General features: G+C 40.1%; 1 protein-coding gene across 1 annotated transcript; it reads left to right on the top strand.

Moving 5' to 3' along the window:
• Window positions 1-23,741, top strand: LOC306763952 (transducin-like enhancer protein 1; the record flags this gene model as incomplete). The annotated part of the gene is made up of 20 exons (XM_079250921.1): window positions 1-24; window positions 302-402; window positions 1,085-1,148; window positions 2,582-2,626; window positions 8,006-8,068; window positions 8,192-8,266; window positions 13,826-14,045; window positions 14,378-14,394; window positions 16,706-16,819; window positions 16,956-17,009; window positions 17,832-17,981; window positions 18,060-18,198; window positions 18,430-18,650; window positions 19,980-20,056; window positions 20,216-20,465; window positions 20,673-20,920; window positions 21,317-21,464; window positions 21,631-21,781; window positions 22,695-22,771; window positions 23,498-23,741. 20 exons carry the CDS (start codon window positions 1-3, stop codon window positions 23,603-23,605), a joined length of 2,346 nt encoding a protein of 781 aa, XP_079107047.1. The 3' UTR covers window positions 23,606-23,741.
• Between the last annotated feature and the right edge of the window lie 399 nt (window positions 23,742-24,140).

The raw sequence follows: 24,140 nt of genomic DNA on the forward strand, positions 1-24,140 counted from the left end.
ATGTTTCCTCAGGGGCGACACCCGGTAAGTTTCTTCAGCTTCAGCAATAGCAGCACTTCACCTGACCAAGACTGAGTATTTACAGCCTCTTTGTTTGACCTTGTAATATTAGTTTTATATCACATCGGCTCCACTTGTTAATTGGACTCTGCATCTGCAACAGAGTGGGATTGGCAATGTTGTTTGTTCAGTAAAACCTAATAATTAAAAGTTGTTGACATAACCTGAGCCTCACGAGGATCAAATATTGAAGATCACATAAGCACCATGATGTTGGTAATCTTGTGTTCATGTGTGTTAGGCGCCCCATCAGGCTCCAGGCCAGCCCTTCAAGTTCACCATCCCAGAGTCACTGGATCGCATCAAGGAGGAGTTCCAGTTTCTCCAGGCACAGTACCACAGGTGGATTAGACAAACACACAATTCACAGACAAGTCTTTGGCGTCTTTATGGGCAAATTGTCCCTATTGTTATCTGCCCACTAACACTAAACCTCACCCTGACCACAGTCATTCCCTGTTAACCATAATGAGCAAAACCCCAAGTATGGCCTCAGACTAACCCATAAACCTGGATTAGGTTCACATACACACACATAAAAGCACACACATATGCAGCAGACATGAGTGTTGGCGTTTACACTGCGGTAGGTCTAGGTCTTGGTGATGGGTGAGAGCCAGAGGGTGGCGTGTGGGCTCTGGGTTTCATAAATCACTCCTTATTTTCCTCTGCATGTGTAGTTGTATACTGGCCCAAGACTGCTTTTGTTCAGCTTTTTACTTTGCAGCTTTATTTATTAGTAGTTCAAGGTTGGATTGACCACAACAGCTAAAACCCATGGATAGGATATGTTTTTAAATGACCTTCTTGAGTAAAATCAAACCATGTACATTTAACACACAGGTTAAGATATGAGAGCAAGAATCTATTCGTTTGGTTTTGGGTTTATATATGTTAATGATCATTAAGCTTAATGTCTATTATGCTGCAAGATGTGATGGATTTGGTTTGATTTTGAGAATATTGCTTTAACTTTCTTGTTATTTTGTCTTTTTTGTAAATAGTGTATTGTTTTATTTTTCAGCCTCAAACTGGAATGTGAAAAGCTGGCCAGTGAAAAAACAGAGATGCAGAGACACTATGTCATGGTAAGCTCTGTGCACTCTATTCAGTTTTCCACATGATACACTGCGGTTAGGCTGCTGAAGCGCCCTTGAGCAAGGGCATGCTGTGTCCTTACCAGCTGTGTATTTGAACTTTAATCTTTCCAAAGACTAATAAATGAATGATCAGAATGCTTTAGTTATTTTGACTGGTGTGAAGGAAAGTCTTCTCACTGCAACATGAAACATGTAACATATATTTGTGCAAAGATGTTCATCCTTTTTTTTTTTTTTTTTAAATTCATCACATCAATAAAGATGACAAGTTTTAGGCTGGCTTCACACCAGTTATGTGGCATATGCACTGCTTGTGTACCACGCCATGTTTTCATTTCACATCCTATTATTTGTATTTGCAGCTTTAATTTGTATTAACAAATTAAGTATGAATAGCTCAAACTGTGCTGCAGATCCATGTTATTTAATGTTTCAGTATTGTGCTTTTTAAAAAGTACCTCAGGTAGGTATCAGGAAATTTTCCTGATATAAAATATTTCAGCAAAATAAAATGGCATGGTCTTTGTTTACAATATTAACCTCATATCAACAATAGTGCAGGCAATATGTAGGCAATGTGGTGGAGACATTAAAAATATTTTGTTTCTGTTATATGATGATGATGATGATAATACATTTTTTTTTTTTTACATGACTGGCCTCAATTCACAACTGGTAAACTTTGTGATTTTCACTTTTCTAATCATGACCATAGATTTACACAAACCTCTGCATTTATGTCCATCATCTGAGGCATTTTGCTAAAACATTATGTATGGTGTACTTGCGCTGCATCATTGCTGCAAACCAAGAGATTGGTGGTGTGAATATACACATGGAGCTGCAATCTCACACTTCAGCAGTGTTCACACAAAGAACCCTTCATGTCGCTGGTGTTAGATTAAACTGCGCCCAAACACAACAAATTTGCTACTTTTCAGAAAACACTGGAACCATACAGTTGTCATTGGGACAGGTGTTCTCATATTTTATGTCTTAATGGTTAGACGAAGTTTGCTGAGAGGACAATAAACTACTTATTTCAGATAGCAAAAAGAGGATATCCTCCATTCTTCTGAGAATCTTAAAAAGGAAATAATGGTATAAAGACTATGATCAAATATCTTCTATACTTGCAAGAATATTTTGTATTATAAGGCTTTAATTCTGTCTCTGAATCCTAGTAAACATGTAGTTTTTTTTAACTGTACATAGACACAGTTTGATACTTTGCTTCACTGGCGACTTTCTAGCTTAAATATAAAGCATATAGTTTGCACGATGTGCTTTCTGTGAGTAGTTTGATCTGAGAGAATGACATGTAACAAAGTTGCACATCTTCTTTTAGTTGGTCAAATATTTTAAATCTTTTAAAAGGTTTGTTTTACTCAGCTGACCCTTTGCCTCTTTGTTCCTTTCAGTACTATGAGATGTCATATGGCCTCAACATTGAAATGCACAAACAGGTATGGTTGCTTATCTTTCTCCATCTTCTTGTTTGTGTTTCTTCTTCTCCTTCCCTCCCACTTCCTCATGGCAACATTTTAAAGTATTGGGTGTGTGTGCATGATTGCATTTGTGTGTGTAGATGTGTTTTACTGTATGCCTGTGTGAGGATGTGTGTTTATTTGTGATCGATGGGGCTCTGTCTCCATTTCCCCAGTTAGGGCCGGCCGGTTGAGCCTGCAGGCAGAATGAATGACTCTGTAGATTGATTGGTGCTGTCTAGGGGAGCGGTCTGCTTTATTACATTAGAGGGGCAGGGCTGGGAGGGTAGAGGAATTGATCAACGTGAGGACGACAGAAGAGATACAGTGTAGCTCTCCTTTTTAGAAGCTGGGAGGTTAAAGCAAGCACCGAAATGGAATACAGAAAAAACATTTATTGGATGTATTTATTGAAGAGATGTATGTAAATGAGGACAGGGGCAGCTTTTTGCCGTTCTAAGCGATGATACACACAAATACAGAAGGTTAAACGTGTTTATGCTGCAATTAATAGATGCAGTGAAAGGTAAACGTTCTTAAATTTTTAAATGTGTTTAAGAAGGTAAATCTCTCACCTTCTTTAATGCAAACATTTCCCCACAGGGGTGGTGCAGGGCTCAGAGTGTTTACTAGTAATTACCACAGCTATCGACCAGTTGGACTAAAGGAAATTGAAGGTGGATTGGCATGGCTACTTCACTGAGATTTGGGGACACGTCTTCTTTCACACTCCTTCCTTCAGTGTTTTTTCTCATGTTCTTCAACTCCTCTTCTGCTATTTTATTCCTTTAATAACCCAAGTTCTTTCCTTTTTCTTTCTGGGTTTCTCACTCTCCAATATCAGTTATGGGATCCCTCCTCGCTTGCTTCACCCAGACCTCCACTTACCTTCCTTTTTTTTTTTTTTTTTTTAAACTTGGCTCTTCTTTCATTTTATGTCCATGTGAAGTGGCTGTTTTTCTTTGTGAGGGAGATGCATCTCTTCCTATTGTCCCCCCCCACACACACACACAGACACACACTAAAGCTCCAGGGGAGGTCATTAGCTTGGGGCTGCAGTTGTCAGAGCAACAAGCTTCTGTGGGCGGAGGGTACGGGGGATACAGACTAACAACCCACCTCCTGCTGGGGATGTATGAGGGGATTGGTGGTGTGTGTGTACTATGGCAGTAATGCACCAATTATACTTGTAATGGGAACCTGTTCCCTTTTAGGACTTTTTGAGTGTGTGTGTGTGTGTGTGTGTATAAGCTTGAAACTTTCCTAGGTATTCTCAATTTTTGTTTTCAAACAATAATGATAGAACAATATAGCAAATGATCTTAATGCACCCTAGAAATTCTCTAAAGTTGCAGGAGTCATCTTTACATGCTTAGTTTTGTTCTTTTAGCCATTTACTTTATTCTTTATAATAAAATCTTACTCAGAAGCCTCTAAAAAGCTGTAGTTGTTATTCATTTTTCTACATTTGCAGAGCATTTTGTACTATGGAGTGTGAGAAGATGACACATTTGTTGTACTTCTATACTCCTTCTGTACTTCCACAGTGTAAAATTACACACCAAAGGCTTTCATGTGTTCACCATTACAAAAAGTTCCTAAAGTGGTGTGCTATTTGTGTTGCCATGAGATCATGTTGCATTAAGACATCACAACTTTGGCTTTGTCTAGTTAGTTAGATTTACTTGGTATGGTAGCTGGTCAAACTATTCTCAGATGACCTGACCAATTAACCTTAATACAAAGCTAATTATAGGCTTACAATGGGATTCTGCAAATAGATGTGCAGGTATAGTCTCTGAAACAGACCTTTATTTAAAGCTCCATTGGCTTAAGTTGGCAGGCATGACTTGGAGTACTGGTATACGGAAGTTAGAAACTCTTGAGCTGGCAGGATCCTAGTTTCTTAAAGCCTGGGACATGTTTTTAAGGTCACACACTCTAAAGCTGGATTTATACTCGCACACTGGAACATTTACCGCTGTCTGCTCTGCATAGGTCCACAGTGGCCCGTCACGCACCTCTTCAAGACCGAACATGCACTGCTGCTTGCAGCACGGTTACGTGGAAGTACTCCCTTCCCTCCCTGATTAGTTGATTAGTGTTTATGTGTTTGTGGATTTCTGGAACATGCCGTTGCATTTGTGTGTTAAATGAAAAGGAAGAAAAACTGCAACGCGATGGCATAACCATACACTGGCGTGGGAGAGCACATTTCACTGGCGTCCGCTGTGCGAGCCGCACAGATGCCGCATGTGTATAAAGTCAGCTTACGTCATTTTAGCAAAGCTGTAATGATAGGCATACATACCATACAGAGCCAGCCAAAAGTTTGGACCCAAACTCATTCAGAATATATTATAAGTGTGTCATTTAGGGCACTGTACAAGCGAACAGCGGTAAACAATTTAGTAATATATCCCATGAGTACGGGACATTGTGGCCAGCCAGAAGAGTTTGTGATCTAGTCCAAAATGCAGATTTATCTCTTCACAAGGTTAAGTGTAAAAAAGGTATTTAATGACTGTTGAAAGTTCTTCCAACTATACACCTGTCATTTTTTTTATGCATTTTCAGATATGTAAGTTTGTATTTTAGACTGATACCTCATGGTAGGTGAAATTATGTCTGGACCACCAGATGATAGTCTCCAATTCAGGACAAAATCTGTCTCTTTTCTAGCCTAGAACTACTTTGACTTCCTATGCACTTAAATTTAGGATGGTATTAACTCCGTTGGCGGCTTGGAAAGACTGAAATGGTATTGTGCAGCTCTAAAAGAGATCTCTAAACTTCTACGTATATGGTGGTGGGCTCATCTTCTCTGTATCTTGACTGAGAGGAGTAAGACACCATCACAAGCAAAGATGCAGTAGCTTCTCATCTCAGTCTGAGACAGATAAGTGTAATCTAACCAGACAAGCTGCTGTTGCTCAGATTCATTAGATTAATTAATTTACTTGCGTCTCCTGTCTGTTTATATATATTTTTCTTTCACTTACTGTACTGTACTGTACTGTACTCACTTTTATAATCGTTCTCTGGGAGATAAGTAAGGGTACAGAAGAAAAATTATTTTTTTTTGCACCATGCAGTAAGGAAGTTGATGATACATTGATATATCAAAATTTGCTTGTGATAAGTTGTTCTGCATCCCATTCCAGTGTTGATACTTAAACAATATTTCATGCAGCTGCATATATTACTCACCTCTGTTATTTCTGCCTTGGTTGACTTCCTGCTTGGTTTATATCCTTAACCACCTTATTTACATTGTTCATTGTGTTTCTATTTGTAATCTTTTGATATGTTTTTTTTTTTTTTTTTTTTACTTTGTACTCCAGTCTTCTATTTTAGGTTAAGCAATTTCTTGTTTAGTTCAAGACTAATTGAGAATACACTAGTATTTGTTTAAGCCTATTCAAGTACATAATTGGCTGAACCACGGCAGGGTTAGTGGTTGGGAGAGCTGCCAGGTGTATGTGTGTCAAAGCTTTCCAATGAAGGCAAGTATGTTTCTGCTAAAAAGAAAATCTGTTCTTCAGCTTTCAAGAATAGTCAGACTAAAAGATCCCAGTAACTAGTGGGTTGAGATGCTCATGACTCTTGGACATGGAGAATGATTCAGACATATTGTGGATTATAGCATTTCCTCTAGTGTCCCAGCAGTTCTCAGTGGTTTCCAAATTTGAGAGAAACTGATTTCTAACTTTATTGTTCCCATCTTATAACTGCATACCTACATTTCCATGAATCTAAGCTGCAATTTGTTCTAAATATTACAATGTTGATAAGCTTAACCAATACAGTTGCCGAGATAGGCAGGAAATTGGCATGCTGTATTCCTGTACAGCCTTTTTGAAAGACAGATTTCTATCAAGTTATTACTTTAAAAGGGGAAAAGTTGTCAACATCAGTCAAGTAATTTTTGGTAATTTTCACCCACACATGCGATTGTTTGTGCAGTTGGACACCAAATGTTTTTATCACTTGATGGCTGCGTTTTAGTTGTTTTACATTTTTTACATTCATCTGACTTCTGAGATCCACATTCATTTTCAAGACATGATGATGATCAACTTTTCAGACACATCACTACATTAAATGGTCATTTAAATTGTTCGAATTCAACAAATGTACGTTTCCTATTGATTTGGGATGGGATGTATTGAGTACATCTCATGGATCCTCTGGCGACCTCTTTTTACCTTGGATTTTATATCTATTTGATTGGATGATATGAGTCGCCTCATCTTATTTGATACCACCGTGGGGGTATCTGGTTTCAGCCAATTGTAGCCACCTCCAGGGTTTTAGGGGACAAACGGATATGTTGGCATGGATACTGGGGGAGAGCAAACTAAGTTAGCTGTTGATTAGATTAGAGTGAAGTGCTGATGGGAAGAGTGACAAGAAGGAGAGAGAGGGACAGAGAAAAAAAATGAAGCAAACAAGAAAGAAACCTGAGATCACAATGTTAATTAGAGAGGAACATGTATGTATATGTAATATACACTAATATAATATATACACTGCCGAACCAAAAAAAAAGTTGCCACCAGAAATGAAGGTCAGAACATCCCAAAGATGCTCAAGGGGGTTAGGTTCTCTTGACCAGTCTCTATGTGAAAATGATATCATATTCCTAAATACCACTCTAACAGTTTGAGCCCAAAGAATCTTGGCACTGTTATCTTTAAATATGCCCATGCCATCGGGGATGAAAAAAAATCTATTGATGGAATATAAATAGATTCAGTATAGTGTTCATTCAGTACAGTGTTTTCCCTATAAAATTCTGTAGCTGTAGGTGATACCAATGGTGGGGGTGTGTAGGGGGTTGATGGGTCTCATGTATCGGTAACTGTAATTGACCCTTCCTTGGTTGCATTTTGCTTTTTGAAAAAAAAAAAGTTGAACGGGCTTCTCTGAAATTGCAACCAGTGGTTCATACATGACGCTGGGTACATGATAGCCTACATTGTTTAGGCTAATCATTGTCAACTTCATTAACCTATGGTAGCGTTAGCACCAATTACCAATTATCCACTTGAAGGCTTAGTAAAATCCAGGTGGCGACTTGTTTTTTTTAGTCCAGACAGTGTATGTTTGTAATGATAAAAACTGACCTACTCCACATTGTGTGTCAAGATAAGTGAATAAATGTTCTTATTGCATGATGAGTTTCTGTGTATGTATTTGTTCTTGAAGAGGCACTAATTTTCAATGTCTTAGTGTTTGTGTATATGAGAGTATGAGTGAGCACACACTATTGGTGTAACTGAACAGCTGTCTTTCGTAAATGAATGCAATTATGTTATCAACAACTGAGTCTCTGTGTGTTTCTCCTTTCATTAGACTGAGATTGCCAAGAGACTAAACACCATCTGTGCACAAGTCATTCCCTTCCTCTCACAGGAGGTAAGTGACTTTGAGCTACAGACAATGTGTTGTTCCCCATTTATGCACTTTAGCTGTTTTTCTAGCTTAGCTGATCAGCCTTCCTCTCAGTCTGTGGCATGATTCGGTGTCTGTCTTTTAAAGCATCAGCAGCAGGTGGTACAAGCTGTGGAACGTGCCAAACAGGTGACCATGGCAGAACTTAACGCTGTCATCGGGGTACGTGGACTGCCAGGTCTTCCGCCTACAGTGTGTATTCTTCTAATTTCTCTTTACTTACACAAATTGTCTGTATTAATGCTACAAAATGCTATTAGAAAATGAGGCCTCTGTGTGTGGTCTTAATTGTTGGTACACCTGTGTTGCTTGATGTTAATATACCCATCTCCCTCCCTCACTTATTCTTGAATTATGTGCTAAAGATTGAATATAGTAACCTTTTTTTCTGAATCTCACAAAGGAATAGCATAGTAAGCTTGTCTTTGAATTTAGGAAAAACAAAGGAAAGCAAAACAACAGTGTTGTTTACATCCCTATAACCTTATTGCCCAAAGACATAGCTAACACAGATGTCTCAAGGTAATTTAGCTGAGCCAACACCAGGTGCCTCATCTGTTTTAAAAACAACATGGACTAGGGCAATGTGGCCTAACACACAAATTAGAATATTTAGCGTATATGTGCTGTCAATTTGTCATTTTTTGAGTTATATACTACGTACCCTTTGAAAAAACAAACGTATAACTTTGGTTGTAAGATATACGTCTAAACATATCAATTTAATATAAGCTTTCATGTGTTCTTATTCAATGAGTCCAACATCATATTTGAGAATAGATGCTCATGGGGTATCCTTGAAGGCACCATTAAGTGTTTGGAGGTTTTGAGATATAAAACAACCTAAATCTATGTAGTTTAGCTGAAGTGATACAATTTAAGTCAGTTTCAGTCTACAAAATTTACTGTGTCATCTGACTGTTGTATTGTTCCCATTTGTCTTGTTTTTGGGACTGTTAAAGATGTGGGATATACGGCTGATCACCTGCAGAGGCTATATGCTACAAATTGTTGGCCAGAAAGAACCTTCAGCTAGTCTGACTCTTCCACTAGCGACTAGTTAAGAACATCTAAAATAATACATATCTAGCTGGAAGCTGGGATGTGTCTTCAAGCCTCCCAGATCTCATCTTTAAAACTTTGGTCTGGGTTTTCGGGGTTTTCAACAATCATAAAAATAAAAGGGTGCGATTATTTTTCTCTTTGCAGTTTCCTCTCCTGCTGTCTTCAGTTGCTAATCGAGCGTCACTGGCATTGCAGCGCTGTGCTGTAAACTCCTCCCACAGCCGCTTTGGTTTCATTCAGCCTGTTCTTGCTAAATCTGGCAACTTTTTTTGTTAAAAGCGACTAGCGACAAATCTAGCAATTTTTACTGGAATTATTAGAGACTTTTCTGAGGTTTTCGTGACTGACTTGAAGGCCCATATCGTTCTGCAGTTACTGTTAACGAACGAGCAGCGCCGGGAGCTTCTCCCCGTCCTAAAGCACTTCCAGGCGGCCAGTCTCAATCGGCTCCGGCTGCAGGTCGATGTAGAATAACTGCAGTAGGTTGTGGAAGTTCACTACAACATAGTTTATACCATTGTCAGTCAGAACTGGCTGCATTATTTTTGTATACATAGTTCGGCAAGTTAAACACCGTAATATCCCTCCGTTACGAGGCATTACCATAGCAACGCGTTTATCAGCGGGTTCAGATCAGCTGTCTTTTAACAGGTGAATGAGAGAAACGCGCTGTAGGCAGCGATTTGGCATAAAACGTACATCAAGGCCAACAGAAAATAGTTCTTATATAAGCAGTAAAAGCGGATTAAACAACATAGAACCGTGCATTAGACTGTTATAATGCGCAACACGGAGTAGAGAACACCACGGCGCGCAGCGTTTAAAAATACTGGATAATTGTGTTAAATAATGGAGATCTCAATTTCAGTCAAAATAATTGTGATTATAATTTTTGTAATAATTGAGCAGCTCTAGTCAGAGTTAATTTCTTTGTTCTGCACCAGAGTTCAGCACAGGGGTGGGGAACTCCTGTCCTCGAGGGCTGCAGTCCTGCAAGTGTTGGGAGTTTCCCTGCTGCAACACACCTGACTCACATCAGTGGGTAATTAGCGGACTTGTGCAGTGTGTTTGCTAAACAAAACTGATTTGTGTCAGGTGTGTTGCAGCAGGAAAACTCCCAACACTTGCAGGACTGCAACTCTAGGACCAGCTTTGGCCACCCCTGGTTTAGGATATTAACACTTCCCAAAGGAAACTGAATTTTCTGAGCAAATGGTTCCACCCATAGAAGTAAAAGTACTTCCACACACTAGCTTTTAAGTCTAGAGGCTGACAGTTAGATTTCATGCTCAGCCATCATGCCTTTTTGTGTGTGCTACAGACTGTCCGAGTGCTGGATTTTCTCAATTTTAAGTTTCTCATGTTGTGTTCCTCATTATGGTGTGTTTAAAATAAAACGGAAAAAAAAAACCCAGCTCTGTACATTGATTATGAATCGACCACATTTGCGTTGTGATGATTCCAAAAACAAAACTTTTTTGCTTTTTTAAGGCAGCTTCTTGTTTTCATGCTTGTACATGCTGCAGACACCCATTAGAATGTGCTTATCAAAATAAAAGCTCTTCACATGCTGTTGCCAACATTATACCTGGCATCTCATGGTTGACCAAAGGTGTGGTCAACCATGCTTAAAAGCTTAAAGCAGCCATTGCATTTTATTTAGGAAACGATGCGACCTCTTGTTTTAGAAAGTGCTACGAATAAAGTAGATGGGTGACTTTTGAGGCTCCACAATACACATAAGTAAGACATACACAAGATTTCGTATAGAGTGTTTGAACTTTTAATGATCTTGAAATTAAATTTGATATATTTTAAAAAGTTTTTTTTTGTAAGAGGTTAATTACAAAATTTGGGTTGGCTATGATGCAGCTATGGTGAGGTGTTTAATCACAAGATTTTGCTGGCTTTAGATGGCCAGGAATGAGCTGTGGAGAGAAATAGCTTTTGCATGCTGTTTGACAGTTGTGTTCTGCTGAAGAGAAAGAGGAAGAAAATGCTGGATATTTCCAATAGGATTACTTTTGGGGTGGGATTGGAAAATGGCACTTACTTTGAGGGGGGTGAGGGGGTGTCTAGCTTTAGTTTAGCAAAGAGTGAGCAGTGGGATCTGAAGGTAGTTTGGTTAGATGGGGGTCTGTGTTTGTGTGTGATGAGGTGAGAGGTGGATTTGGCAGTTGGTGTTTGAGTCTTAATTGCAGGATTTTAGTGTTTGTAAAAGGGGGGTCAGGCTGTTGCCCTTACACTCCCCCACTGCTTTCCATCTCTTCTCGTCTCCCACGCCAGCCTGTCATTCACCCCGTTTGTGAGTTAAATGAGTGTAATGAAGCATGTCGCCCCTACCTCTACGCACATGCATGCACACACAACCACACATTCATACACACCAGCTCACACTAACATCCCATGACAAACTGGGTTCCCCTTGCCTCCACCAATGCTTCCCCTCCCATCAGGGTTGCTGTTTGTGTATCCGTGTGTGAATGTTTTTGTATCTGTTTTTGTGTGCGTTTATGTGTAGCTGAGCGTGCATTTCTGTTATCCCCAGAAAACAACAGGCAGCCTGAGGATGGTTGAGTGAGGATGTGTGCGACTGCCTTGTTTATCGAGACTGTACGCATGTTAGTGTGATCAAGTGTGACATGTGGGTGTGTTCAGGTTTGATTGCTTGGCATGCAAGCCAATTCTGAAAATTGTATGTGTCAGGCAGGCAAGGACGCTGATGCTAAAAGACTATTTTGTTGTTTTGCTTTCATTCATCTGGGGTGTATATTGAGAACGTAGGATAGATGGAGAGGAAAAAAGAAGGCGGGAGTCCAGGAGGTGGGGGTGGGTTAGTCAATTAGGTGAGATAAAAGTCTGTTTGACCTTCAGCACTCCTTCCACCCCTGCTGAGTCGCCTCCTGTACCGACCCCCCCCCCCCCCAATCCTCCTCCCCCCCTCCTTGCGGCAAATCAGTGAGCTTGGATTCCAGCGGCTGCTGTCTGAGGAGGCAATAATGATGTTTTGGAACACAAAGGCATTTCACGCTCAAACGAGCGCCTGATTTGGTGTGAAAGAGAGAGCAGGGCTGCCAGCCAAACTTGCCCTCCCTCTCTCTCTTTCTGACCCTCTTCTCTCCTTCTCCTCTCTCCTCAGCCGCCTCGCTCCCTCACAAGACCTGACAGTGCAAGCAGCAGCTGGGGCTCTCGACTCTTTCCCCTCCCGCTCATTTTCCGTCATTCCACCTTTTCCTCCTTGTGTCCCTCTCCCTCCTCTCCTCCCTCCACATCCTCAGGCTATGGGCTGTGATCCCAGCTGTCAGTATTATTCAGTGTTTGACCTCAGAGGGAGGAGGGTGAGTGTGTGTGGAGGGGAGAGGATGTGTTCACCCTCTTGTAGAGAGCAGCAGCTAGTTGAGGTGGTGTAAACCTCAGACATTAAAGAAAATGTCCCATCTGTTGGAGGCATCAGTAGGGCCAGAAGTTTATTGATAAAGTTACAAAGCACTACTGATCATTATTTATTGGTGTATGTCTTTTGTCGACAGACTTTTTAAAAAAAAATTATTTGGTCTCATTTTGATTTTCTCTTTCTTTCCTGAAAAATTTTGGTAACTGTAGTGTATAATTTTATGATGTAGCCAGTAGAGGTGGAAAAATCAAATATTGGGATTTTTTTGCTTCACAATTGTAAAATCAATTTTTTGTTAAAAAAAAAATCATTTTTCAAATAAATAAAAATAATTCATAGTAAAAGTTTTTGTCATTTTTGTTGTTTTTATTGATCTTTTTACTTGTCTTCTTGGACATTCTAGCAGCAGAATGATGGTCTGGCTACTGTGTTGTTTTTTCTTGATTGAAATCAAGAAAAATGACGAGCAAAAAACAGTTTTGTACATTTAAAAAAAAAAATCTACAAAAATCAGAAATATTGAAGAATTGTGAGAATCCCAATTTAAATCGAATCAGCACCCAAAAAAATGGGGACAAATGGATATCACCACAGCTGTAATAGCCAGAGAATTGATCATACGTGTTTAGTATTTGCCTGTATTGAAACTTAGACTAAAACTGTGTTCCAAACAACACTTGCATAGATGCAGTTTCATCTTTACTAGTATCAACTCCTACTTGCTAGTAAGAATTTAAGCCTGTACCAATTAATACAACACATAATTATTTGATCTTACCACTATCACTTTAAAATAATATTAAAAAGATTTTAATTTTGTGGTATAAATAAAGGGAAAGGAAACAAAATAATTATTTTTCTTAATCATTTCATACAGAATTAACTAGTTGTTGTGCCCTTTTTCCTTGGCTGTAGTTCAGTGGCACTGCACTAATAATTGTTGCTGCTTTCCAGGGAGTATCTACAGATAACTGTGGCTATGATTGATGAACATTTCTTTCGTTTCATTTGTTGTTGCAATATTTAGTGTCAGTAAATGGTATTAAAAATATTTTTTATAATTAATTGCTATTACTTGTGATTTTAATAACCCCTGTAGGTATATATTTCTTCAGTCATATAACACAATTGAGCATTTTTTCTTTTTAATTTATATATTTACTTGCCCATTTTGCACCCCAGTTTAAAATTTCTGTCTCATATTTTATAATTTCTTTTCTCTCAACTTATAATCTTTTCCTCTTTCTGTTCTTTTCTGATAGCAGCAGCATCTATCTCATAACCATGGTGGTGCCCCTGTTCCCCTAACCCCTCATCCTGCTGGCCTCCACCCCTCTCAGCTAAGCAGTTCAGCTGGTCTCCTGGCTCTGTCAGGAGCACTTGGTGCTGTCCCTCCCCATCTGGCAGGAAAAGACGGTACTGACAAGAAACCTCATCTGTCTGGACCAGACTCGCACCCTGCTGCTTCTGATCACCTGAGAGGTGAGTTGATATTTGCTCCAGCACGTATAAATACGGCCTGAAAAACATTATGGAGTTGTAATGAATGAGCTGTGTGCCCCTAAGGTTAGTCAATAAACAAATGATCATGTACTTTAACTTGGACTGCTTTTTTTCTTACATGTTTTGTTTGATGTAGCTAATGGCAACCCAAATGGTTATGGCTTTCTTTAAGTCTGCTTTAGATCTAAAATTTGAATTCTTAAGTGAAGACATTGAACACATTCTCACTTTTACTTTTTTTGTTTTCCACTCTGTTGAACACACTCAACCTTGTGACCTCCATCACGTGTATGTTTTTCCTATGGCAATAGAGCGAGAGGCGGGCACAGTAAGTACTTTCTGTTTCTTTATCAATGCTTACTACTCTAACAACTATTCTGGTCTCTTAGTGTTGTGTTGGGAAGCTTAACTTTGTGTTTATATTTAAAAGTAAGATAAGTATGATTTAATCAGGTTGATCTGTGGGTCAGGAAATGTTCAAACTGACTAAAAGATTGAAAGACATGCTGTTTGTAAGTAAGCAGCGTTTCCATCACATAGAGCAGTTTCATGTAACTGCTTTTTTGTGAGATCATACACGTTGATTTATCAGATTTGTAATTTGTTGACATAAAAGTGTTAGTAGTTGTTTGTCTCCATGTGTTGGCTCTGCAATGGACTGGTGACCTGTCCCAGGTGTATCCTGCTTCTCACCTGCTAGTTGATGGGATGGCCCCAGCTTCCCCATCATCCTGAATTGGAATAAACAGAATAGAAATAGAATGACTGAAATTAAATCATTTAAAAGGAGCAAGTTTAACTTGTGTGACATCTTACTTGAAACCCTTGGTGCAAGGAGACGTCTCTTGTTGTATGACAGGCTTCATTTCATTTTGATAGCAGTAGTTTTGTTACCCAATCCTTTGCTGCTGCACTGACCCAATTTCCTCCCAGTGATCAATAAAATTTAAACCTCAATGTCATTATGAATAGCACCACGTACTTTTCAACAACTTTCATTCTTAATGTATGCGTTTTAATCTGTGTGTTTGTGTATCTGGGATTGTATGCGTGTTTGGTGATCTCTTGGGTAGAGGTTTGGCCTGCTTGTTTAGTTCTGCCCCAGATCTCTTCTGAACTTTTAGGTTTCCTTTCTCCAAGCTTTTTAGCATAGTCACAAGTGCGCGTACACACACCGACACACACACACACACACGCTTGCCTAACCTAGCATGCATTGTTGTGCCTATTTAACACCTCACTGAGCAGATTACCCTATTCTCCCCCCTTCTCCCACCGCCCCTGATCCCGCGCTTAAAGACTCTCATTGTGTTTAATATCGCCACCACTGAGGGGGGGGGGGCTTGGGAAAGGGCGGGAGCGAGGGAGCAGCAGTCATATGACACTGAGCTTGTGTGTGTGTGTGTGTGTGTGTGTGTGTGTGTGTGTGTGTGTGTGTGTGTGTGAGACACCATGCTAAAAGTGAACAGGGGGACTGAGGGGGGGTGGGGGTTGGCTTGCTTATGTTTTGCGGGTCAGTGCTTCTGTGCTCAGCTCACTAAAACCTTTCAATAAAGGGAGGAGGTTTGGGAGGCTGAAGGAAGGGGCCTTTGGCAGAGTACCGATTTTCAACACCCACCCCACCCCCCACCTATTTCCCTCCCTCGTCTCTTGTCACCCTTTATTTTCCTCCACACTCTAAAACCTTCCCTTCATCTTTTCTCTCCTCTAATCTCATCTCCTCTCTTTCCAACCCCCCTCCTCCTCACTCTTAGCTGTTCCTCCTTCATTTACCCTTATCCCCCTCAAAGTGCTCGCTCTTTTGCTAGATGTGTGCATGTGCATGTGTTTGTGTATGTTGGATGCACATTTCATTGACAGACTGAGACTATAATGGACTCAACATGAAGCTTTAATCCATTAACAATGGGATCTGTTGGTCAGGAGGCCAGGGGGAGATGGCTCTGTGCGGGTGCGTGCGCACGCGCGCGTGTGCATGTGTGTGCGCGCGCGTCCGTGTGCGCGCGTGCGTTCGTGTGTGTTTCTGGTCTTAGGACACAGAGTGTTATGCAAGTAATACACACTTGCAGTCCATTACACACTTGATCATACACACAAGCTTTCACAGTCAATTACGCACTGTGCACACACTCATCCACATAAACTGACACACACATACTGCAGCCAGTGCAGCTTGTCCGAGCCAGGAGAGGGAGCACTGATAGATTTTGAGAGCCACTTAATGTAATCATCAACTTCAGAGGCATGTTTGTGTTTGGCTGTGACTGCCTTTGGTCAAGTGAGAAAAGAGGTTGCTGTTAAAGTGTTAGCGCTGCTTAATTCATGCTTCTGTGAACTGTTAACCTATTTGCAAGCAAGGGCCTGTTTTTGTAACCTGCTCTACACATGGCTGAACAGCTCTCGTAATCAGTGGTAGATGTATCTGGCAGTTTAGCGCGCTCTTACAAAGTGCACACACAGCAAAGCACATCCTAACTGTAAATTGCAATTTTGTCACATGTGCTGAAATACTTTTCTCTCCCATCTTTGTTCTCCAAACTTCTTTCTGTTTTTCTTTTTTTCTACTTGTCTTTTTTCTGAATCACTTTCCATCCAATCCACTGTCCTCTGTCTCCACCATTCTTTGCTACTATCTGCAGAGCAATCCTCTTTTGCCAGAAAGTCTTAGGAACTCAGATAAGCGACGCAATGGACCAGACTTTACAAATGACACAAAAAAACGTAAGGTGGATGACAAGGACTCCAGCCACTATGTAAGAAATAGTTCTGCTTTGTATCTGTGTGTTTTTTTTATTTATGTTTTGCTTGTTTTACAAAAAAAGAAAACCAAAAATAGACTAATCTTTCTGCAGTTTGGGTGCCAACTGACTATCTGATCATCTTTGTTAGGATAGCGATGGAGACAAAAGTGATGACAATTTAGTGGTGGATGTCTCAAATGAGGTGAGCTTGATTGATATCTTTTTTTTGTAAACATGGATCTTTAGTGTGGAAAAAAGTGCTTAAAATGAAATGGCAAATAGTGCAACACTAACATGTACATGTATGCACTCCTGCTTGGAGAAAGACTTTATGTTACTTTACTTTGTGGTATGGTTTTGCAATGCCCACAAAAATGCAGATATTGTTTGTCAGATCAGCCTGTGGGCAAAATGAGTGGATTGAGACTCTTCCGCATTAAGCCCCGCCTCCTGCCACTGCACTACAGCGGGAGCGCGCACCGCAACCCCTTTTGTCGTCATTGTAACATCTCATAAACAGAAGGATTAGGCTAATATGAACGCAATAAAAAAACAAAATACAATGTCAACACATAGCATACAGCCCTACATGTTGGAATCTGAATCAGACCCTGAAAACGAAGTGGAAAACAGCAACCCACAGCAACGAATGCAGCAGGATGTCTCTCTTTGGTAAACTCACCAGCCATCGTTCGAAGTAACTTTATCCAACGTTTTCCACCCGCCTGATGTATTTGTACATGCCCTTGTTAACCAGTAGAAGGTAACCAATCACCGAACCTTATCCCCCGGGATGTCACAAGGATTTCGAAGTAGAAAAAAACTCTCTAAAACGACGCGTTTTTCGTCGCCATGGAAACCGAACGGAGGGAGTGCTGGAACTCAAACATGCGTTTAGGTGATAAAAAAAACAGCACCGTTCACATGTCTGATGAGGATTCAACACTGTGACACTGTAGAAAGCTCAGAAAACTCAAAATACCATAATAGCACCCCTTTAACTGAGTACATTTAAATCCTCCAGGATCCCGCCTCCCCTCGCGGCACACCTCTCCCCTCCCCCAGGGAAAATGGTTTGGATAAAGCACGTCTTCTCAAGAAAGACCCCTGTAGCCCAGCATCTACTGCCTCATCAGCCAGCTCCTCCTCCCTCAAGTCCAAAGAGATGACAGTGGTAAAAAATGGTCATATAAATTGTTTGCACCAGTAAATGAGTTGGTGTAGTAAACATTCTTATGTCTTTGTGTGGCAGCGAGATAAGGCAGGTACACCTGGCCTTAAGTCAAGTACGCCTACACCAAGAGGTGACTCTACCCCTGGTCCAAGCTCCACACCTGGTATTCGACCCAGTCTATCAAAACCTCCATCCATGGAGATGCCACATGCACCTAGTAAGTCTGGTAGAAACACTTAGGTCATCTGTTAAAAATGTTTTAATGTTCTCATGTTTAGCAAGAAATAATTAGTTACATTTTCTGAATAAGTCATGTCACTATTTAGGGTAAAATGATGTCATATAAATCAGACTTTTGCCTAATTCCAAATGAATGGTTTTAATTCCATTGTTTTCCTGTTTATTAAAGCAATGTGTGGAAGTTTGGAGATTACTTCTGCAATGACAGTAATATCAGTGTTCTCTTCAGCTGCGGGTTTGCGGACTCCCCTAGCTGTACCGGGTCCATATCCAGGTGCATTTGGTATGTTGCCCCATGCTGCAGGGATGAATGGTGAACTAGCTGGTGCAGCCGGTGCTGCAGCCTATGCTGCTGGACTGCACAGCATGTCACCTCAGATGAGTGCTGCAGCTGCCGCCGCTGTGGCTGCATATGGTCGTTCACCTATGGTGAGTGAGAAACATGGATTTCTTTTAATTTGTTTACTTACTCATTTTAGTGAAGTCACAATTTCTGTCAATTGTATTTACAAAATAAACTTCAGCAAAATAAATTCTGCATAAGCAAATTTAAGATGTTAATTTAAAGAATGTGTTTTTTATTTTTACCCAGATCAACTGAAAAAGTCACGAAAGCAAAGCTTGAAAAAACATATTTAAATACGAAATGAAAAAAAAAAAAAGTTTATTATTGATTACTTTTTCCATTGTTCTCTTGTCAGTATTTAGCAAAGTTTTCTTTTGGAAGCAATTGAAACCTTCTCAATATGTCAGTAGCCTGGTGTTAAAAGTGTGCACATAATTTGTTTTTACGCTATTCATCATTGTGAAATCTCTTAGGAGTGTAAAGTTGCACTGTGATTGCAACTAAAAGACAATTAATTTTTAAGATTTAATTTAATTTGATTTCTTTAATCCTGTCTGGTGCTCACACTGTACTCTTTAATACCTAAATCCTGCTCCAGGATCATTTTTAACTCTAATATATATCGGTGATATATTCAGCTGGTTTGTGCTGTTGAATGTTTCATATAGCTCCATGATTCTGACTTTTCTGCAACTGAACAGCTTTTACATGTGTAAAGTAGATTTCACAAGATATTTTTGTCAAAATCATCTTACATGAATGTAGCTTTTGTCCCCTCAAATCAATGAGAAATTTCAGTGTTAAGGCAATAGATTCACATTTTAAATTTTACTTGCAATCTTTACTTTGAGCCCCAATTTTAGTGTTTTTGGGGGGAGAATGACATGACGTGTAATTCAGGTGCTCACCATTAAAGTATGTAAATATTTTTGATAACCACTGTATGTTTAATATAACAGAGAGTGTAATGTGTCAATAGTTGCACAGCTGCATTTCACTTCTTTGCGATAGTATTTATACAGCGGATATGCTAGTGAGCATTACGTTCATTCACCTCATCAGTCTTGGTTATTTGCATAGTGTTCATTACACTGTTTAAATAGGTTTAGTAGACTCACAGCTGTGTCTGAGCAACACTTGATAGCAACTTAGGTTGTGTACTTGGCAATGGGAGAAGAGTGTGTGTTGGACAAGGTATGGGAGGAGCAGTAGCACAAATACTGACAGCTCTGCTCGTGTTTGCAGTCTCTTACACCTGTCATTTGAATTCAGTGTGTGTGCTTGAGTGTGTCTGTTTGCTTTGTGCTCTTGAGTGTTTATGCTCTGTTCCACAGGTTACTATTGACCTGTGTGCATATTGCCAGTTCCCATGGACGCGTTTGCACAGTACTCATATGTGTTCTCTCTTGAAGGTTGGTTTTGATCCTCATCCTCACATGCGAGTCCCAGGAATGCCTCCGAGCCTCACAGGAATTCCTGGCGGCAAACCGTAAGTGTGTTTACGCTCCCTTGTATGTTGACAGTGAAACCTTGTGAGTAGAAAAAGTAACTACTATTTTAAAAAATATATTTTCCCAAAACTTCTTTCTTTGTTGTTTGGGTTTCTTCTTTTCCTCATGTAATCTCACCTCCGTCTCTGTGTCATCAGTGCATACTCTTTTCATGTTGCGGCTGATGGTCAGATGCAGCCAGTTCCGTTTCCCCCAGATGCTTTAGTGGGACCAGGAATCCCTCGTCATGCCCGTCAGATCAACACACTGAACCACGGAGAGGTTGTGTGTGCCGTTACCATCAGTAACCCCACTCGACACGTTTACACAGGAGGAAAGGGTTGTGTCAAGGTCTGGGACATTAGTCACCCTGGAAACAAGAGCCCTGTGTCCCAACTCGATTGCCTGGTGAGTGAAGTTGTGTGTGTCGGTGAGTAGTAACACCGTGCATATAAGTCGAATGTGAGAAATCTTTGAATAATTGTAAAAATTGTTCGAACCAGCCATAGAACATTTTTGTACGTACATACCAGAAAGTATTTTTTTATTTACTAAATGTATTTAGATAAAATGCAGTTTAGCCACACTATAAGCAAAACATTTTGTGCCCATCAGAACCGAGACAACTACATCCGTTCTTGTCGTCTTCTCCCCGATGGGCGGACACTCATTGTGGGTGGTGAAGCCAGCACGTTGTCAATCTGGGATTTGGCCACTCCCACTCCAAGAATTAAAGCAGAGCTAACATCATCAGCACCAGCATGCTACGCTTTGGCCATCAGCCCGGATTCCAAGGTCTGCTTCTCTTGCTGTAGTGATGGAAACATTGCAGTTTGGGATTTACACAACCAGACACTTGTTAGGTAAGCATTTATTGTATGAATTTTATGCTACAATGAAGGGCCATTCATGCAGTGTGCTCGTTTTCAGTGCCAGTCTTTGCAAAAGCTTAGTATAGATAAAAATCTCAAAGACACCAACAATAATTTCCCAGGCTTTTCTATCCTCCCTTGGGCAACCTTTAATGTGTAGACTCATTTCTGGATGATTAACATTTGCAATTACAAATGGTGGCTTTAGGAGGCTGAGTGTGTAACATTGGTGTGACAAGAGAGGCTGCTGAAGAGAAATCCTGTAATCTTTTTTTTTTTTGCATTTGGTTGTCTAAGATTCAACAAACTGCCCACTGCTGCCTTTTGTGTCTTTGTTTAAACATCTCTTCCTTTATTTTACTAAGAACTTGAATGTGTTTCCTGCAGGCAGTTCCAGGGACACACAGATGGAGCCAGCTGTATCGACATCTCCAACGATGGCACCAAGCTGTGGACCGGAGGCCTGGATAACACTGTGCGCTCCTGGGATTTGAGGGAGGGACGGCAGCTGCAGCAGCATGACTTTACGTCTCAGGTACACACTTGCATAGGAATAGGAAATGTATTTAATTCTCTTTTCTTTTTATATCATTCAGTAAACTTGAAACCTTTTTTGGTGTATAACATTTACATATTAAATCTTTATCAAAAGTGAAATCTCCTGTAAACTTATTCCTCATGCTCTTCTCTCCTCTGCCCAGATCTTTTCTCTTGGCTACTGTCCGACGGGAGAATGGCTGGCTGTGGGAATGGAGAGCAGCAATGTCGAGGTCCTACATGTCACCAAGCCTGATAAATACCAACTTCATCTACATGAGAGCTGTGTTCTCTCCCTGCAGTTTGCCTATTGTGGTAAGAAACTTGTGTCAATTTTGGGTTGTTTTCCAGTGTATTTATTTATTAATCCCACTGCCAGTTTATTTTAGTCTTACTAAAAGCTACTTATGTTTTAAATGAGAGATTGAGTTTGTATTGGGCTCGGCAGGAAATAGTAAAGCATACCAGGACATGGCATCACATGACACAGATCCTAGGCTTTTAATGGCTGTTGGCAAAACGCTATACTTGTGCTTTAATGTTTATCAGACAAAGATGCATTTTTAAGATACATTTTGTATTATGAATCTGTCACTTTATTCAAATATTTTTGCATAGAAAGGTTACACATAAAGTAGAATTTGCTTTATTAATCTAGTTGTGAATATTCACGGTAGGAGGCAAACTGGAGCCCTCTGTGTGGATCATCTTGCTGTCAGTCTGTTATAGGAAAGTAAATACTTCACATATCTGATCCAGTATCAGCAGCCATGACACTAGCTGATGAAGCTGATCATGGCATTAACTTATGGGCATCATGGTGGAGTAGTGGTTAGCCCTGTGGCCACGCAGCAAGAAGGTTGCTGTTCAAACCGCCCCCCAGGTTTGAACAGCTGTACCTGATCGGTGGCCTTCCTGTGTGGATTGTGCACGCTCTTCCCATGTATGCGTGGGTTCTCTCTGGGTAGTCCGGATTCCTCCAACCCACAAGACATGCATGTTAGGTTCATTGCCATGATTAATTGATCATTTATCACATGTAAGTCACCTTGAATTAAAAAAATCTCTGCCAAACGACTGTAGAAAATAGAAAAATAGAACTGTCAATAATATTTATGGCAAATTCAGACTGAGTTCACTTACACCATGTGTGTTCATAAACATTGTCTGTTCTTTTCAGTTTCAGCTGAATTTTTCTTATTGAGGTGTTTTGTGCTTCCCTACTCAGGCAAATGGTTTGTGAGTACAGGGAAGGACAACTTACTGAATGCATGGAGAACACCCTATGGGGCCAGCATATTCCAGGTGCATAAAGTACAACACTTTACAATATATTACTTATTAACACAGATATACCTATGAAATTTACACACCTGATTTGCTGTTTAAACTTAGAATAGACTGAACTGCATTTCCACTAGCACTCCATTACAGCCATGAGAAGTCATTGTATTATATTAAATATTCACAATGCTGTCCTCACATAGCACTCTGTACATTTAGAGCAGGGGTGTCCAAAGTCAGTCCTCGAGGGCCGATGTCCTGCAGGTTTTCAATGTATTCCTGTTCCAACATACCTGGGTCAAATTAAATGGATCAAACAGCCAATGAAGTTCTGCACAATGTTGATTAATTTAGTCAGAGATACATAGAAAACCTTTAAGATTGTGGCCCTCAGGACCGGAGCTGGACACCTCTGATTGAGAGTCATAATCACACATAACATTTGTATAGCTTATTATTGCTACTATTGGAAAATGTGATGATGTATTCCCATTTGGGCAGTAATACCTCCTAGTTAATGCAGTGCACCAGCATGGCTGTGAAAAATTTATCAAGCATATTGTGATAGCTGTCATATCTTCTAAACCTCTGAGAAATTCTGGTTTGAGTGAGAAAACTACACTTGATCTTTTTAAAGAGATTTAGTGAAGTGAGTATTTAGCATACAGTAACCACTTTGCTTCTTTAGAAAGTTTTCTTTATTAGTGTCTCATTTCTTTTTTTTCTGTCCCCTCTCCATCTCCTCAGTCTAAAGAATCATCCTCGGTGCTAAGCTGTGACATATCTGTGGATGACAAGTACATCGTTACTGGTTCAGGGGACAAAAAAGCCACAGTTTATGAGGTCATCTATTGAAAATATGGAAAGAAAGCAAGGACCTTTTTTTCTTTCCCATAAATCTTTCTACTTGTCTAGAAATGTTCACCTGGAGCCAGACGAGAGACTTCACTGGCATTCCTGTTACATGTGCTGCAGAGGTACAGAAAGAAGGCAACAAACATTTCATATTTGCATAATGCATTGTGCCTGTGAGCATGACTCCATATCAGCTGGGAATTAAATGGAGCTGTTGGCGTTTAATGGCTATACTCAACCTATGTTGGAGTCTTCTTACTGCTGTGGACCAACTGGGATTCAGTGACCAAAGGGACTATTTTTGATTGAAACCAGGTCTCCTGATGATGGCGTACCGAATGGAGATGTCAAAAGATATGACATTAGTGTTGCAATCAGAAATAGAGATACTACAGTGGACTAAAAAGATCAAACTGGACAGAAGTTAGCAGAAGTTTTGAGGGATGAGAGAATAAATAACAAGCAGATGAACAATTTACAAGCAGTGGATGCAGAATGTATTGGTTGTATTTTGCTTCAGACTATGCTCTGTTGA

Source organism: Telmatherina bonti (assembly GCF_933228915.1).
Source record: "Telmatherina bonti genome assembly, chromosome: 13".
In the NCBI taxonomy this organism is placed as follows: Eukaryota; Metazoa; Chordata; class Actinopteri; order Atheriniformes; family Telmatherinidae; genus Telmatherina; species Telmatherina bonti.